The sequence below is a fragment of the Oncorhynchus keta genome, chromosome 20, assembly GCF_023373465.1.
Source record: "Oncorhynchus keta strain PuntledgeMale-10-30-2019 chromosome 20, Oket_V2, whole genome shotgun sequence".
NCBI lineage: Eukaryota > Metazoa > Chordata > Actinopteri > Salmoniformes > Salmonidae > Oncorhynchus > Oncorhynchus keta.
The window spans coordinates 33,388,138-33,406,747 of record NC_068440.1 but is presented as its reverse complement, the minus strand read 5'-3'; the positions used below and the strand labels follow the sequence as shown (position 1 = coordinate 33,406,747).

At 40.8% G+C, this 18,610-nt stretch overlaps 1 protein-coding gene across 1 annotated transcript in view; it reads right to left on the bottom strand.

Moving 5' to 3' along the window:
* The window catches only part of LOC118373874 (sodium- and chloride-dependent betaine transporter-like), a 47,897-nt gene that overhangs the window by 7,098 nt on the left and 22,189 nt on the right, over window positions 1–18,610 (bottom strand). The window contains exons 2-8 of the mRNA XM_052472714.1: window positions 10,367–10,630; window positions 10,099–10,233; window positions 9,729–9,939; window positions 9,446–9,578; window positions 9,091–9,225; window positions 8,455–8,558; window positions 8,208–8,332 (exon numbers count right to left, since the gene is read on the bottom strand). Coding sequence (XP_052328674.1) covers window positions 8,208–8,332; window positions 8,455–8,558; window positions 9,091–9,225; window positions 9,446–9,578; window positions 9,729–9,939; window positions 10,099–10,233; window positions 10,367–10,496 — 973 coding nt within the window. The 5' untranslated portion in view covers window positions 10,497–10,630. The remainder of the gene's footprint in view (window positions 1–8,207; window positions 8,333–8,454; window positions 8,559–9,090; window positions 9,226–9,445; window positions 9,579–9,728; window positions 9,940–10,098; window positions 10,234–10,366; window positions 10,631–18,610) is intronic.

The window sequence follows — 18,610 nt, the reverse complement described above, 5'->3', positions numbered from 1 at the left end:
ACCTACCTAAATGACTACTGACCCGTAGCACTCACGTCTGTAGCCATGAAGTGCTTTGAAAGGGTGGTCATGGCTCACATCAACACCATTACTGTAACGGCTCTCTTCTATCTAAGGATCGGACCAAAATGCAGCGTGATGATGATTCATGATATATTTTAATGAAGGAAAAACTATACATGCAGAAGCTACAAAAATAATGAAAACCGAAACAGCCCTATCTGGTGCAAACACAAAGACAGGAACAATCACCCACGAAACACTCAAAGAATATGGCTGCCTAAATATGGTTCCCAATCAGAGACAACGATAATCACCTGCCTCTGATTAAGAACCGCCTCAAGGCAACCATAGACTTTCCTAGACAACCCTACTCAGCCACAATCCCAATACCTACTAAAACCCCAATACAAAAACACACCACAAAATAAACCCATGTCACACCCTGGCCTGACCAAATAAAGAAAGAAAACACAAAATACTAAGACCAAGGCGTGACAATTACCCCAGAAACCCTACACCCACTCCAATTTGATTACCGCCCTAACAGATCCACAGATCCACACTGCCCTTTCCCACCAGGACAAAAGGAACACCTACGTGAGAATGCTATTAATTGACTACAGCTCAGCTTTCAACATCATAGTGCCCTCAAAGCTCATCAATAAGCTAAGGACCTTGGGACGAAACACCTCCCTCTGCAACTGGATCCTGGACTTCCTGACGGGCCGCCCCCAGGTGGTAAGGGTAAGTAACAACACATCCGCCATGCTGAACCTCAACACAGGGGCGTCTCAGGGGTGTGTGTTCAGCCCCCTCCTGTACTCCCTGTTCACTCATGACTGCACGGCCAGGCACGACTCCAACACGATCATTAAAGGGAAAACGGGAAAAGGAGGCCTGAGCATGCCCCCATTTTCATTGACGGGGCTGCAGTGGAGCAGGTTGTGAGCTTCATGTTCCTTGCTGTCCACATCACCAACCAACTAACATGGTCTAAGCACACCAAGACTGTCATAAAGAGGGCACGACAAAACCTATTCCCCCTCAGGAGACTGAAAAGATTTGGCATGGGTCGTCAGATCCTCAAAAGGTTATACAGCTGCACCTTTGAGAGCATCCTGACGGGTTGCATCACTGTCTGGTATGGCAACTACTCGGCCTCCAACCGCAAGGCACTGTGGAGGGTAGTGTGTACGGCCCAGTACATCACTGGGGCCAAGCCTCCTGCCATCCAGGACCTCTATACCAGGCGGTGTTAGAGGAAGGCCCTAAAAAGATTCCAGCCACCCTAGTCATAAACTGTTCTCTCTGATACCTCACAGCAAGCGGTACCGGAGCACCAACTCTAGGTCCAAGAGGGTTCTAAACAGCTTCTACCCCCAAGCCAGTAGACTCCTGAACATCTAATCAAATGGCTACCCAGACTATTTGCACCCAGACTATTCGCACTGTCACTTCAATAACTCTACCTACATGTACACTACCGTTCAAAAGTTTGGGGTCACTTAGAAATGACCTTGTTTTTGAAAGAAAAGCACAGTGAAGAGGCAACTCCAGGATGCTGGTCTTCTAGACAGAGTTGCAAAGAAAAAGCCATATCTCAGACTGGCCAATAAAAAGAGAATATTAAGATGGTCAAAAGAACACAGACACTGGACAGAGGAACTCTGCCTAGAAGGCCAGCATCACGGATTTGCCTCTTCGTTGTTGACATTGAGACTGGTGTTTTGTGGGTACTATTTAATGAAGCTGCCAGTTGAGGACATGTGAGGTGTCTGTTTCTCCAACTAGACACTCTAATGTACTTGTCCTATTCCGTTTCTTGGCAATTTCTTGCATGTAATAGCCTTCATTTCTCAGATCAAGAATAGACTGATGAGTTTCAGAAGAAAGGTCTTTGTTTCTGGCCATTTTGAGCCTGTAATCGAACCCACAAATGCTAGTGCTCCAGATACTCAACTAGTCTAAAGAAGTCCGATTTTATTGCTTCTTTAATCAGCACAAACGTTTTAACATAATTGCAAAAGGGTTTTCTAATGATCAATTATCCTTTTAAAATGATAAACTTGGATTAGCTATCACAACGTGCCATTGGAACACAGGAGTGATGATTGCTGATAATGGGCCTCTGTACACCTATGTATATATTCCATTAAAAATCTGCCGTTTCAAGTACTCCTTGTATATCGTCTCGTTTATGTTATTTTATCGCGTAATTATTTAATTTGTATCTATTTGTTAATTTTCTTACTTTTTAACTGCATTGTTGGGAAAGGACTCGTAAGTAAGCATTGTTGGGAAAGGACTCGTAAGTAAGCATTGCACGGTAAAGTCTACACTTGTTGTATTTGGCGCATGTGACAATTAAAATGTGATTTGATTTGACTGTTTATTAGATGTACTTCAGAACCTGTTCATTCTTATTATTATTATTTGCCTTCTGCTGCCACCTGTAGGGCCAAACCTATAAAAGCTACAAACACCAAAACAACTTTGAAACGTCCAGGCTGAACTGAACGTCTGCAGTTTGCTTTAAAAAAGTGAAATTATTTTCCAATCGTTTCATTATGAATATAACTGTTATTTGTTTGTTCCGTTCAACTGTTCCGACCAGCAAAATAAAATTCTGTCAAAGATTTTCAGCTGGCATGAAGACACTGGAAGAAGTTTCTGATGGACAGAGGGACGGCTCTGATGTACAACAGCAAAAACATTCTCAGAGCGCAAATGAAAGTTTTCACCGGTTCTCACGCTTTTAAGATAACAGTTCTGTTTCCAGAACAGTATAGATCAGTTGTGTTCCCGCTTCTGATTCTGTTCATTGAAAAATGTTGTTATTTTCTGGTTTTCTGTTCCCTGAACTGGTTACAACCCCTGGATACTACTAAATACTTCTCACCCTACAACCATATTTTCATCAATTCCAAAGAATTTCAATGGACTTGTTCAGACTTGAATGGGAAAGATTCCAGTCGTAATTAGTCTTCCTACCGTTGAAGCTCGAAACGCCATTCAAACTTTAAAATGTGCAGACCGGCCTGGAATAGGTTGCTTGCATACAGCTTTTTTTTAATACAATTTATACTTTTTGTCCAATGCTCTTGAACCGTTAAAGCTACCAACACCAAAACAACTTTAAAACGTGCGGGCTGACACTGGTGCTTGAAAAACACATGTAATACCACATACTTTTGCACACTCCAAACATATTTGCATAAATCCCAATGCATTTCAATGGCCATAAACTGGAATGGGGAAAACCCTATTACTACCATTACTACTGCTGTCTCTACCACTACTGTTACTATTTCAAAACCAGAAATACTTCAAGACTACCAACCACCCCATATTTACTTCAAGACTAGCAGGCACACCACATTTATTTCAGACTAACAAGCAGACTAGCAAGCACATCACATTTACTTCAGACGAGCAAGCAGACTAGCAAGCACTCCACATTTACTTCAGACTAACAAGCACACCACATTTACTTCAGAATAGCAAACAGACTAGCAACACACCACATTTACTTCAGACTAACAAGCACACCACATTTACTTCAGACTAACAAGCACACCACATTTACTTCAGACTAGCAAGCACACCACATTTACTTCAGACTAGCAAGCAGACTAGCAACACACCACATTTACTTCACTAAATTTCTAGATACTATTTCTATTGGATTACATCAAGGAATACTTTGTGATAATTCAGTATAATTTGTTGTTCATTTAAAGTGGGACAGGTTCTCTTTAGCAACTACATTCAGTTTTCACAATCTGTACATAACCCCGGTTTAGCTCTGGTCAAGGGTGTCACGTGAAGATTGCTGATGCTGAGCATTCTTCAACAAAACAAGCAAAAGGACAATATAGGAATAAGGGGGAATCATACTACACAGGCTCTGACTCCCACCACATGTGGCAGGGGCTACAGTCCATTATGGATTACAAAGGAAGACCCAGCCATGTTCTTGCCAACGATGCCTCTCTACCAGATGAACTCAATGCATTTTATGCACGCTTCGACAATAACAACACTGTGCCGGGTGTGAGGGCCCTCACCAACCCAGAGGACTGGGTGATCTCTGTCTCTGAGGCCGACGTGAGTAAGGTCTTTAATCAGGTAAACACTCGCAAGGCCGTGGGGGCAGATGGTATTCCAGTATACCAGGTATATTCACTGTCATTTTCAACCTCTCCTTGTCCCAGTCTGTAATCCTCACGTCTTTAACTGACCACCATCATTCCTGTTCCTAAGAACTCTAACACCGTACCCAAACCAGATGCGCGCGTGCGCCATCGTGGCCAAATTGATTTTGTCCCCCCACACCAAACATGATCACGACACGCAGGTTGAAATATCAAAACAAACTCTGAACCAATTATATTAATTTGGGGACAGGTCGAAAAGCATTTGGGGCGGCAGGGTAGCCTAGTGGTTAGAGCATTGGACTAGTAACCGAAAGGTTGCAAGTTCAAATCCCCGAGCTGACAAGGTACAAAATCTGTCGTTCTGCCCCTGAACAGGCAGTTAACCCATTGAAAATAAGAATTTGTTCTTAACTCACTTGCCTAGTAAAATAAAATAAAAAAATAGATTAAACATTTATGGCAATTTAGCTAGCTTGCTTGCTGTTAGTAGATAATTTGTCCTGTGATATAAACGTTGACTTGTTATTTTACCTGAAATGCACAAGGTCCTCTAATCCGACAATTAATCACACACATAAAATGGTCAACCGAATCGTTTCTAGTCATCTCTCCTCCTTCCAGGCCTTTTCTTCTTTGGACTTTATATGGTGATTAGCATCTAACTTTCATAGTATTACCACGACGACCGACGAATTCAGTTCGTCTTTCAATCACCAATGTGGGTATAACCAATGAGAGATGGCATGTGGGTATCTGCTTCTATAAACCAATGAGGAGATGGGAGAGACAGGACTTGCATAGCGTTCAGCATCACAAATAGAACTGACTTCTATTTTTGCGATTGGCAACGCAGTTGGTCGTTGGCGTGCACAAGTAGTGTGGGTGCAACATTTGAATAACAAGTATGTGTACATTTATTTTGTAACTCTTGGGCACGCAACACAAGCGGTGTGGTCAGCATGTAAGGCTTCATTCCACAACGACTACCGCCCTGTAGCAGTCACATCTGTAATCATGAAGTGCTTTGAAAGGCTGGTTATGGCACACACCCTAGACCCACATCCTAGACCCACTCCAATTTGCATACCACCCCAACAGATACATAGACGATGCAAACTAAATTGCACTTCACACTGCCCTCACCCACCTAGATAAGAGGAATACCTATGTGAGAATACTGTTCATTGATTACAGCTCAGCGTTCAACACTATTGTCCCCTCCAAGCTCGTCACCAAGTTTAGGGCCCTGGGACTAAACACCCCCCTCTGCAACTGGATCCTAGACTTCCTGACAGGCCGACCCCAGGTGTGTGAGGGTAGGCAACATCACCTCAGCCCCCACCTGTAATCCCTGTTCACCCACGACTGCGTGGCCATGCACGACTCCAACACCATCATCAAGTTTGCTGAAGACACGCCGGTGGTAGGCCTGATCACCAACAATGAGACAGCCGACAAGGTGGAGGTCAGTGACCTGGCAGTGTGGTGCCAGGATAACAACCTCTCCTTCAACCTCAGTAAGACCAAGGAGCTGATCATGGACTACCGGACATGGGGGGGGCACGCCCCCATCTACATAGACGAGGCTGCAGTGGAGCGGGTCGAGAGCCCTAGGGATTTACTAAGGATTTAACATGGTCCACACACAGGTGGACAGTCGTAAAAAGGGTGCGGCAGCACCTCTTACCCCTCAGGAGGTTGAAAAGGGTGCGACAGCACCTCTTACCCCTCAGGAGGTTGAAAAGGGTGCGGCAGCACCTCTTACCCCTCAGGAGGTTGAAAAGGGTGCGACAGCACCTCTTACCCCTCAGGAGGTTGAAAAGGTTTGGCATGGGCTCTCAAATCCTCAAACATTTCTACAGCTGCACCATTGAGAGCACCTTGACTGGCTGAATCACTGCTTGGTATGGCATCCGCACCGCTCTCGATCTCATGGCGCTACAGAGGGTGGTGCAGACCGCCCAGCTCCCTGCCATCCAGGTTTGTATATCAAGCGGTGTGAAAGGAAGGTCCGTAAAATGAGCCATAACACTGCTAAATAAATATCTAACAAAATGGCTACACAGACTATCTGAGTTGACTCTCTGGTTTTATTTTTATGCTTGCGCTGTCTCTATGCACACTCACAGGACACTCACGCACACTGACTCTCCAACACACACACACACACACACACACACACACACACACACACACACACACACACACACACACACACACACACACACACACACACACACACACACACACACACACACACACACACACACACACACACACACACACACACTCACAGGACACTCACGCACACTGACTCTCCAACACACACACACACACACACACACTAAATTTGCTCACACATATCATGCACACACATTTAGACGGACTCTACACAAATGCACACACACACTCACATACATTCATCATAGATGTTGCTGCTACTCTGTTAATCATATATCCTATATCCCTCTATCACTCCAGTATCCCTACACATTGTAAATATGGTATTAGAACTGACCCTGTATATAGCTTCTTACTTTCTCGTGTTCTTATTTCTCCTGTGTTTTTGTTTGACCCTGTTCTTTTTAGTAATACATTGAGATTGATTACTGCATTTTTGGGATTAGAGCTAGCAAGCAAGGCATTTCCCTGTACTTGTGTACGTGACATTAAAACTTGAAAAAGATGCCTGTTGAAAAAAGCTCAGCATCAGCAAACCACATGTAATGCAGTGGACTAGAGCTAAGTCCTCCTGAACAGTACCTCCAACAGTCAGTAACGCCCTGGACCAGAGCTAAGTCCTCCTGAACAGTACCTCCAACAGTCAGTAACGCCCTGGACTAGAGCTAAGTCCTCCTGAACAGTACCTCCTACAGCCAGTAACGCCCTGGACCAGAGCTAAGTCCTCCTGAACAGTACCTCCAACAGCCAGTAACGCCCTGGACCAGAGCTAAGTCCTCCTGAACAGTACCTCCAACAGTCAGTAACGCCCTGGACTAGAGCTAAGTCCTCCTGAACAGTACCTCCAACAGTCAGTAACGCCCTGGACCAGAGCTAAGTCCTCCTGAACAGTACCTCCAACAGTCAGTAACGCCCTGGACTAGAGCTAAGTCCTCCTGAACAGTACCTGAACCCCACCTCTTTAAGGAATACCTAGGATAGGATAAAGTAATCCTTCTCACCCCCCTTAAAAGATTTAGATGCACTATTGTAAAGTGGCTGTTCCACTGGATGTCATAAGGTGAATGCACCAATTTGTAAGTCGCTCTGGATAAGAGCGTCTGCTAAATGACTTAAATGTAATGTAATGTAAATGTACCTCCAACAGCCAGTAACGCCCTGGACTAGAGCTAAGTCCTCCTGAACAGTACCTCCAACAGCCAGTAACGCCCTGGACTAGAGCTAAGTCCTCCTGAACAGTACCTTCAACAGCCAGTAACGCCCTGGACCAGAGCTAAGTCCTCCTGAACAGTACCTTCAACAGCCAGTAACGCCCTGGACCAGAGCTAAGTCCTCCTGAACAGTACCTCCAACAGTCAGTAACGCCCTGGACTAGAGCTAAGTCCTCCTGAACAGTACCTCCAACAGTCAATAACGCCCTGGACTAGAGCTAAGTCCTCCTGAACAGTACCTCCAACAGTCCGTAACGCCCTGGACTAGAGCTAAGTCCTCCTGAACAGTACCTCCAACAGTCAGTAACGCCCTGGACCAGAGCTAAGTCCTCCTGAACAGTACCTCCAACAGTCAGTAACGCCCTGGACTAGAGCTAAGTCCTCCTGAACAGTACCTCCAACAGTCAATAACGCCCTGGACTAGAGCTAAGTCCTCCTGAACAGTACCTCCAACAGTCCGTAACGCCCTGGACTAGAGCTAAGTCCTCCTGAACAGTACCTTCAACAGCCAGTAATGCCCTGGACCAGAGCTAAGTCCTCCTGAACAGTACCTTCAACAGCCAGTAATGCCCTGGACCAGATCTAAGTCCTCCTGAACAGTACCTTCAACAGCCAGTAATGCCCTGGACCAGAGCTAAGTCCTCCTGAACAGTACCTTCAACAGCCAGTTGCTCCACTTGGAGGTGGCGCACATGTGCCATGTAGCCGATGCCAGAGAACATGACGAAGCCAGCAAAAATACTGGTGGCAGAGTTCGCCAAAGTGACAATCATTGCATCCCTGCCGAACACAAAAGATAATGATGAGTTCATTGTTTATGATTATGAAGTATAAAGTGATTACAAAATTACAAAGTGCAAAATGTCACACGTAAACAAAACAAAAACCTTTCTGCAGACTACCTGAGGATGTTATTGTTGACCTTGTTGTGGCTGGCCATAGACAGTAAGCAGCCAAATCCAATGCCTATTGAGTAGAAGATCTGAGCAGTAGCATCAATCCATACCTGTGAAAAAGATCACCTTATTGTCCATTAACTTGCAGAGAATGGACATTTGTCTTTATGCTTATGCCCCCTGAGACACACACACATGGGAAGCAATGGGCCAGCCCCAGTGCAGTGCCCCAGGAGCTAGTTGTAACAACAGTATAACAGAAGCAACCGCTTGACAGTTACTTTTTTACAACAGGAGCTGGTTAAACATTGTTTTCTCTAGACAAATAAAAACCCCACTGCCTGGAAGCATGAAACAATGAGCGGGCATTCCTGAGGTCAAACTGTCCTCTAACACTTCCCACATAATGGCTCAAACATGGGTAAGTACAGTGTTATAGACTGGCAAAGTAATTATTTTATGGGAGCAAGACCTGCAAACTGACTAAGAAAATCAGTGTAGGGGAACCTAACCAAGACCATCACAATGAGTATAACAACGTGTCTATGTCAATAATTCATGAATAAGATCACTTCTTCAAGTCGAAGTCACTTCTTCAAGTCGAAGTCAAGTCAAAGTTTATAAGTGCTTTGACCCACTCACGTGTATCTCTCCCAGTTTGTTCCATTTGGGTGTCAGGAAGAACAGGATGCCATCCAGGGCCCCTGGTAGTCGGATATTGTTGAACAGAAGAGCCAGAAGGACCACATATGGAAACAGTGCTGTGAAGTACACCACCTGTGGATGGTACACACACACACACACACACGCACACACACATACACACACATGCACACACACACACACACATACACAAACACATGTTGAGTGTGTGGAGTGATTCGAGTGTCACACCACAACAGTTCTCCCCGACACTCATCATTAGTAGAGCAGAATCACTTTGATGAAGTGCTCTGTTGGGTATCCAATGTAACAATGGTCAGGAGGGATGGACAACTTTGCCAGTGGATCTGATCCCCTTGAAGACACAGACGAATAGGATGGCCCAGATCAGCAGGAGAATTCCAACCAGCTCCCATCGCAGGTGGCCCACAGTCTCAATCCCCTCAGTAATTTCCAGGAGCCTATGGCTAAACACACGATAGTCTTTAAGTGTAATGATGCTACATTCTTGGTGAATAAAAACAACTAGTGTGCTGTGAATTTGATTAAACCAACATCACAGCTTGAAGTGACATTGAATGAGAACGGTTAAAACGTTACTGTAATGTAAAACCTACTCAAAGAATTGTTTAGTGGCGGACTGCAGGTGTGTGGTGGTGTTTTCCATGAAGCTGGAACAGTTCTCTGGAATGTTCCAGGTGGCATTACAGAGCTGCCATGGCAACGGGGCTGTGAAGGAGTGGAAGAGGTAGTACAGAACCCAGGTCAGGACTGTGTTGTTGTAGGAGGCCACAATGAAGGACAGCATCACCATAGCCACACCCACACCTGGAGACCAACAACAACAAACATGGAAAAAACATAGCATAGGTTAAAGGTAAAAAAAAATAAAAAATGATACAGGCTCTAGTATTCTGTTGCTTGTGGTCTCTCTTGATATAAAACTGACTTCATAATACTGGTCAATTATATCTTGTAATGTATGACCTTTCATTAGAGGACAGATGTCGATGAATGCCTCAACAGGTCCTCTTTTTGTGTACTGCCCCACTGTAAACTCCATGAACACCAGCGGGATGGCACACAGACACATCATGGTGAGATAGGGAATGAGGAATGCACCTGATTAGAGGAGATGGTCATTACATGTAGAAATCAATGGTAAAACATGTCATCTATTAATAGTGTATTAAAACTATTATAAGAGCTCGCAGGGTAATGTTGTACTCCAAAACATCATTTTCCATGAACTTACCTCCGCCATTGTTGAAGCAGACGTATGGAAAGCGCCACACATTTCCAATTCCGACTGCATAGCCTACTGAAGAAAGGATGAACTCTGCACGATTGGCCCATGTCTCTCTTTCTTTTGGTAGTCTGTCCATTGTCTGAGAAAGGTTTGACCCCAACAACCAACAGAGACTCCTCTCCACAGATTTATAATATTTTCATCTTTCGCCAAAAATGTATGATTTACAGAAAAATGTGTTGGAAAGCGGAGAGGGATGTCTTCCATTTTCTGCAACAACAAAAAAAGTGATGACAAAAAAATGAATGATTTCCAGAAGATGAACTGGCGACTAGAAAATACAAATGTGGCCATGTCTAAAATGGTCATTCATAGATTGATTCTGATTTTGATGTTGTCACAAAGTTTTGAAGTTGCCTCATGATGACATGCTCTAAGTCATGCCTTGTGTTGGTGTTGGGACAGACTGTAATTTCAAGTTTAACAGACTGTTTACACTCCAACTGGACTGACCCAAGGAGTTTGCCTACCTTCTATGCAAATGTGTAAACCGGCTAAAACCAACCGGAGTGAAAACACACACTACATGGATATATGAATTAGAATCTCTATAAACATTTCAAGCTCAAGGGCTTAGTCTTCTCAACAACGCACGTCATTAGAATATACCGTACATTACAGACTTTAAACCTGATTAAGGTTTAGGTAATACAAAAATATCACCAATACAATATGACGAGATTCAGACACTTAGTACTGCAAGGCACTTAGAGAGATGAAAGATGAGAATTCTGATCTCCGTTCCAAATGGCACACTATTCCCGATGTAGTGCACTATTTTCGACTATGACCCTATGGGCCCTGGTCAAAAGTAGTGCATTTTAAAGGAAATAGTGAACCATTTGGATTGCAAACTGGGTTATTTCTCCCCTCTTTTGGCTTTCTGTCTGGCATACATTAAGCAGTGTCCTATTGACAGTGACTTATTAAATGCTATGTGCTTCAAAACCATCCGTCTCACTCCCAGGACACCTTGTACTCGTCCTGGTCTGACCAGGTAAAAACAACATCCTGGTGGTTAATCATAGAGAATGAGAGAAGCGAAAGGTTTTCCCCCGTTTCTCTGCCGTTATTAATGAAAGAAGCACCGGTGGCTGCAAAGTTTAGTTTAATAGAAAAGAGAGAGGAAGATCCCTCTCCTGTTTCATAGCCATAATATTTACAGTCCTGTTTCATGGCCATAATGTTTACAGTCCTATTTCATAGCCATAATGTTTACAGTCCTGTTTCATAGCCATAATGTTTACTGTCCTGTTTCATAGCCATAATGTTTACAGTCCTGTTTCATAATCATAATGTTTACAGTCCTGTTTCATAGCCATAATGTTTACAGTCCTGTTTCATAGCCATAATGTTTACTGTCCTGTTTCATAGCCATAATGTTTACTGTCCTGTTTCATAGCCATAATGTTTACAGTCCTGTTTCATAGCCATAATGTTTACAGTCCTGTTTCATAGCCATAATGTTTACTGTCCTGTTTCATAGCCATAATATTTACAGTCCTGTTTCATAGTCATAATGTTTACAGTCCTGTTTCATGGCCATAATGTTTACAGTCCTGTTTCATAGCCATAATGTTTACAGTCCTGTTTCATAGCCATAATGTTTACTGTCCTGTTTCATAGCCATAATATTTACAGTCCTGTTTCAAAGCCATAATGTTTACAGTCCTGTTTCATAGCCATAATGTTTACAGTCCTGTTTCATAGCCATAATGTTTACTGTCCTGTTTCATAGCCATAATGTTTACAATCCTGTTTCATGGCCATAATGTTTACAGTCCTGTTTCATAGCCATAATGTTTACAGTCCTGTTTCATAGCCATAATGTTTACAGTCCTGTTTCATAGCCATAATGTTTACTGTCCTGTTTCATAGCCATAATATTTACAGTCCTGTTTCAAAGCCATAATGTTTACAGTCCTGTTTCATAGCCATAATGTTTACAGTCCTGTTTCATAGCCATAATGTTTACTGTCCTGTTTCATAGCCATAATGTTTACAATCCTGTTTCATGGCCATAATGTTTACAGTCCTGTTTCATAGCCATAATGTTTACAGTCCTGTTTCATAGTCATAATGTTTACAGTCCTGTTTCATAGCCATAATGTTTACAGTCCTGTTTCATGGCCATAATGTTTACAGTCCTGTTTCATGGCCATAATGTTTACAGTCCTGTTTCATAGCCATAATGTTTACTGTCCTGTTTCATAGCCATAATGTTTACAGTCCTGTTTCATAGCCATAATGTTTACAGTCCTGTTTCATAGTCATAATGTTTACTGTCCTGTTTCATAGCCATAATGTTTACAGTCCTGTTTCATAGCCATAATGTTTACAGTCCTGTTTCATAGCCATAATGTTTACAGTCCTGTTTCATAGTCATAATGTTTACAGTCCTGTTTCATAGCCATAATGTTTACTGTCCTGTTTCATAGCCATAATGTTTACAGTCCTGTTTAATAGTCATAATGTTTACAGTCCTGTTTCATAGCCATAATGTTTACAGTCCTGTTTCATAGCCATAATGTTTACAGTCCTGTTTCATAGCCATAATGTTTACTGTCCTGTTTCATAGTCATAATGTTTACAGTCCTGTTTCATGGCCATAATGTTTACAGTCCTATTTCATAGCCATAATGTTTACAGTCCTGTTTCATAGCCATAATGTTTACTGTCCTGTTTCATAGCCATAATGTTTACAGTCCTGTTTCATAATCATAATGTTTACAGTCCTGTTTCATAGCCATAATGTTTACAGTCCTGTTTCATAGCCATAATGTTTACTGTCCTGTTTCATAGCCATAATGTTTACTGTCCTGTTTCATAGCCATAATGTTTACAGTCCTGTTTCATAGCCATAATGTTTACAGTCCTGTTTCATAGCCATAATGTTTACTGTCCTGTTTCATAGCCATAATATTTACAGTCCTGTTTCAAAGCCATAATGTTTACAGTCCTGTTTCATAGCCATAATGTTTACAGTCCTGTTTCATAGCCATAATGTTTACTGTCCTGTTTCATAGCCATAATGTTTACAATCCTGTTTCATGGCCATAATGTTTACAGTCCTGTTTCATAGCCATAATGTTTACAGTCCTGTTTCATAGTCATAATGTTTACAGTCCTGTTTCATAGCCATAATGTTTACAGTCCTGTTTCATGGCCATAATGTTTACAGTCCTGTTTCATGGCCATAATGTTTACAGTCCTGTTTCATAGCCATAATGTTTACTGTCCTGTTTCATAGCCATAATGTTTACAGTCCTGTTTCATAGTCATAATGTTTACTGTCCTGTTTCATAGCCATAATGTTTACAGTCCTGTTTCATAGCCATAATGTTTACAGTCCTGTTTCATAGCCATAATGTTTACAGTCCTGTTTCATAGTCATAATGTTTACAGTCCTGTTTCATAGCCATAATGTTTACTGTCCTGTTTCATAGCCATAATGTTTACAGTCCTGTTTAATAGTCATAATGTTTACAGTCCTGTTTCATAGCCATAATGTTTACTGTCCTGTTTCATAGCCATAATGTTTACAGTCCTGTTTCATAGCCATAATGTCTACTGTCCTGTTTCATAGCCATAATGTTTACAGTCCTGTTTCATAGCCATAATGTTTACAGTCCTGTTTCATAGTCATAATGTTTACTGTCCTGTTTCATAGCCATAATGTTTACTGTCCTGTTTCATAGCCATAATGTTTACTGTCCTGTTTCATAGCCATAATGTTTACAGTCCTGTTTCATAGCCATAATGTTTACAGTCCTGTTTCATAGCCATAATGTTTACAGTCCTGTTTCATAGCCATAATGTTTACAGTCCTGTTTCATAGCCATAATGTTTACAGTCCTGTTTCATAGCCATAATGTTTACAGTCCTGTTTCATAGCCATAATGTTTACAGTCCTGTTTCATAGCCATAATGTTTACTGTCCTGTTTCATAGCCATAATATTTACAGTCCTGTTTCAAAGCCATAATGTTTACAGTCCTGTTTCATAGCCATAATGTTTACAGTCCTGTTTCATAGCCATAATGTTTACTGTCCTGTTTCATAGCCATAATGTTTACAGTCCTGTTTCATAGCCATAATGTTTACAGTCCTGTTTCATAGCCATAATGTTTACAGTCCTGTTTCATAGCCATAATGTTTACAGTCCTGTTTCATAGCCATAATGTTTACAGTCCTGTTTCATAGCCATAATGTTTACAGTCCTGTTTCAAAGCCATAATGTTTACAGTCCTGTTTCATAGCCATAATGTTTACAGTCCTGTTTCATAGCCATAATGTTTACAGTCCTGTTTCATAGCCATAATGTTTACAGTCCTGTTTCATAGCCATAATGTTTACAGTCCTGTTTCATAGCCATAATGTTTACAGTCCTGTTTCATAGTCATAATGTTTACAGTCCTGTTTCATAGCCATAATGTTTACAGTCCTGTTTCATGGCCATAATGTTTACAGTCCTGTTTCATAGCCATAATGTTTACAGTCCTGTTTCATAGCCATAATGTTTACAGTCCTGTTTCATAGCCATAATGTTTACAGTCCTGTTTCATAGCCATAATGTTTACAGTCCTGTTTCATAGCCATAATGTTTACTGTCCTGTTTCATAGCCATAATGTTTACAGTCCTGTTTCATAGCCATAATGTTTACAGTCCTGTTTCATAGCCATAATGTTTACAGTCCTGTTTCATAGCCATAATGTTTACAGTCCTGTTTCATAGCCATAATGTTTACTGTCCTGTTTCATAGCCATAATGTTTACAGTCCTGTTTCATAGCCATAATGTTTACAGTCCTGTTTCATAGCCATAATGTTTACAGTCCTGTTTCATAGCCATAATGTTTACAGTCCTGTTTCATAGCCATAATGTTTACTGTCCTGTTTCATAGCCATAATGTTTACAGTCCTGTTTCATGGCCATAATGTTTACAGTCCTGTTTCATAGCCATAATGTTTACAGTCCTGTTTCATAGCCATAATGTTTACTGTCCTGTTTCATAGCCATAATGTTTACAGTCCTGTTTCATAGCCATAATGTTTACAGTCCTGTTTCATAGCCATAATGTTTACAGTCCTGTTTCATAGCCATAATGTTTACTGTCCTGTTTCATAGCCATAATATTTACAGTCCTGTTTCATAGCCATAATGTTTACAGTCCTGTTTCATAGCCATAATGTTTACAGTCCTGTTTCATAGCCATAATGTTTACAGTCCTGTTTCATAGCCATAATGTTTACAGTCCTGTTTCATAGCCATAATGTTTACAGTCCTGTTTCATAGCCATAATGTTTACTGTCCTGTTTCATAGCCATAATATTTACAGTCCTGTTTCATAGTCATAATGTTTACAGTCCTGTTTCATAGCCATAATGTTTACTGTCCTGTTTCATAGCCATAATGTTTACAGTCCTGTTTCATAGCCATAATGTTTACAGTCCTGTTTCATAGCCATAATGTTTACTGTCCTGTTTCATAGCCATAATGTTTACAGTCCTGTTTCATAGCCATAATGTTTACAGTCCTGTTTCATAGCCATAATGTTTACAGTCCTGTTTCATAGCCATAATGTTTACAGTCCTGTTTCATAGCCATAATGTTTACTGTCCTGTTTCATAGCCATAATGTTTACAGTCCTGTTTCATAGTCATAATGTTTACAGTCCTGTTTCATAGCCATAATGTTTACTGACCTGTTTCATAGCCATAATGTTTACAGTCCTGTTTCATAGCCATAATGTTTACCGTCCTGTTTCATAGCCATAATGTTTACAGTCCTGTTTCATAGCCATAATGTTTACCGTCCTGTTTCATAGCCATAATGTTTACAGTCCTGTTTCATAGTCATAATGTTTACTGTCCTGTTTCATAGTCATAATGTTTACAGTCCTGTTTCATAGCCATAATGTTTACAGTCCTGTTTCATAGCCATAATGTTTACAGTCCTGTTTCATAGCCATAATGTTTACTGTCCTGTTTCATAGCCATAATGTTTACTGTCCTGTTTCATAGCCATAATGTTTACTGTCCTGTTTCATAGCCATAATGTTTACAGTCCTGTTTCATAGCCATAATGTTTACAGTCCTGTTTCATGGCCATAATGTTTACAGTCCTGTTTCATAGCCATAATGTTTACAGTCCTGTTTCATAGCCATAATGTTTACTGTCCTGTTTCATAGCCATAATGTTTACAGTCCTGTTTCATAGTCATAATGTTTACTGTCCTGTTTCATAGCCATAATGTTTACAGTCCTGTTTCATAGCCATAATGTTTACAGTCCTGTTTCATAGCCATAATGTTTACAGTCCTGTTTCATAGTCCATAATGTTTACAGTCCTGTTTCATAGCCATAATGTTTACTGTCCTGTTTCATAGCCATAATGTTTACAGTCCTGTTTAATAGTCATAATGTTTACAGTCCTGTTTCATAGCCATAATGTTTACTGTCCTGTTTTTCATAGCCATAATGTTTACAGTCCTGTTTCATAGCCATAATGTTTACAGTCCTGTTTCATAGCCATAATGTTTACAGTCCTGTTTCATAGCCATAATGTTTACAGTCCTGTTTCATAGCCATAATGTTTACTGTCCTGTTTCATAGCCATAATGTTTACAGTCCTGTTTCATAGCCATAATGTTTACTGTCCTGTTTCATAGCCATAATGTTTACAGTCCTGTTTCATAGCCATAATGTTTACAGTCCTGTTTCATAGCCATAATGTTTACAGTCCTGTTTCATAGCCATAATGTTTACAGTCCTGTTTCATAGCCATAATGTTTACAGTCCTGTTTCATAGCCATAATGTTTACAGTCCTGTTTCATAGCCATAATGTTTACAGTCCTGTTTCATAGCCATAATGTTTACAGTCCTGTTTCATAGCCATAATGTTTACAGTCCTGTTTCATAGCCATAATGTTTACAGTCCTGTTTCATAGCCATAATGTTTACAGTCCTGTTTCATAGCCATAATGTTTACTGTCCTGTTTCATAGCCATAATGTTTACAGTCCTGTTTCATAGCCATAATGTTTACAGTCCTGTTTCATAGCCATAATGTTTACAGTCCTGTTTCATAGCCATAATGTTTACAGTCCTGTTTCATAGCCATAATGTTTACAGTCCTGTTTCATAGCCATAATATTTACAGTCCTGTTTCAAAGCCATAATGTTTACAGTCCTGTTTCATAGCCATAATGTTTACAGTCCTGTTTCATAGCCATAATGTTTACAGTCCTGTTTCATAGCCATAATGTTTACAGTCCTGTTTCATAGCCATAATGTTTACAGTCCTGTTTCATAGCCATAATGTTTACAGTCCTGTTTCATAGTCATAATGTTTACAGTCCTGTTTCATAGCCATAATGTTTACAGTCCTGTTTCATAGCCATAATGTTTACAGTCCTGTTTCATGGCCATAATGTTTACAGTCCTGTTTCATAGCCATAATGTTTACTGTCCTGTTTCATAGCCATAATGTTTACAGTCCTGTTTCATAGCCATAATGTTTACAGTCCTGTTTCATAGTCATAATGTTTACAGTCCTGTTTCATAGCCATAATGTTTACAGTCCTGTTTCATAGCCATAATGTTTACAGTCCTGTTTCATAGCCATAATGTTTACAGTCCTGTTTCATAGCCATAATGTTTACAGTCCTGTTTCATAGCCATAATGTTTACTGTCCTGTTTCATAGCCATAATGTTTACAGTCCTGTTTAATAGTCATAATGTTTACAGTCCTGTTTCATAGCCATAATGTTTACAGTCCTGTTTCATAGCCATAATGTTTACAGTCCTGTTTCATAGCCATAATGTTTACAGTCCTGTTTCATAGTCATAATGTTTACAGTCCTGTTTCATAGCCATAATGTTTACAGTCCTGTTTCATAGCCATAATGTTTACTGTCCTGTTTCATAGCCATAATGTTTACTGTCCTGTTTCATAGCCATAATGTTTACAGTCCTGTTTCATAGCCATAATGTTTACAGTCCTGTTTCATAGCCATAATGTTTACAGTCCTGTTTCATAGCCATAATGTTTACTGTCCTGTTTCATAGCCATAATATTTACAGTCCTGTTTCAAAGCCATAATGTTTACAGTCCTGTTTCATAGCCATAATGTTTACAGTCCTGTTTCATAGCCATAATGTTTACTGTCCTGTTTCATAGTCATAATGT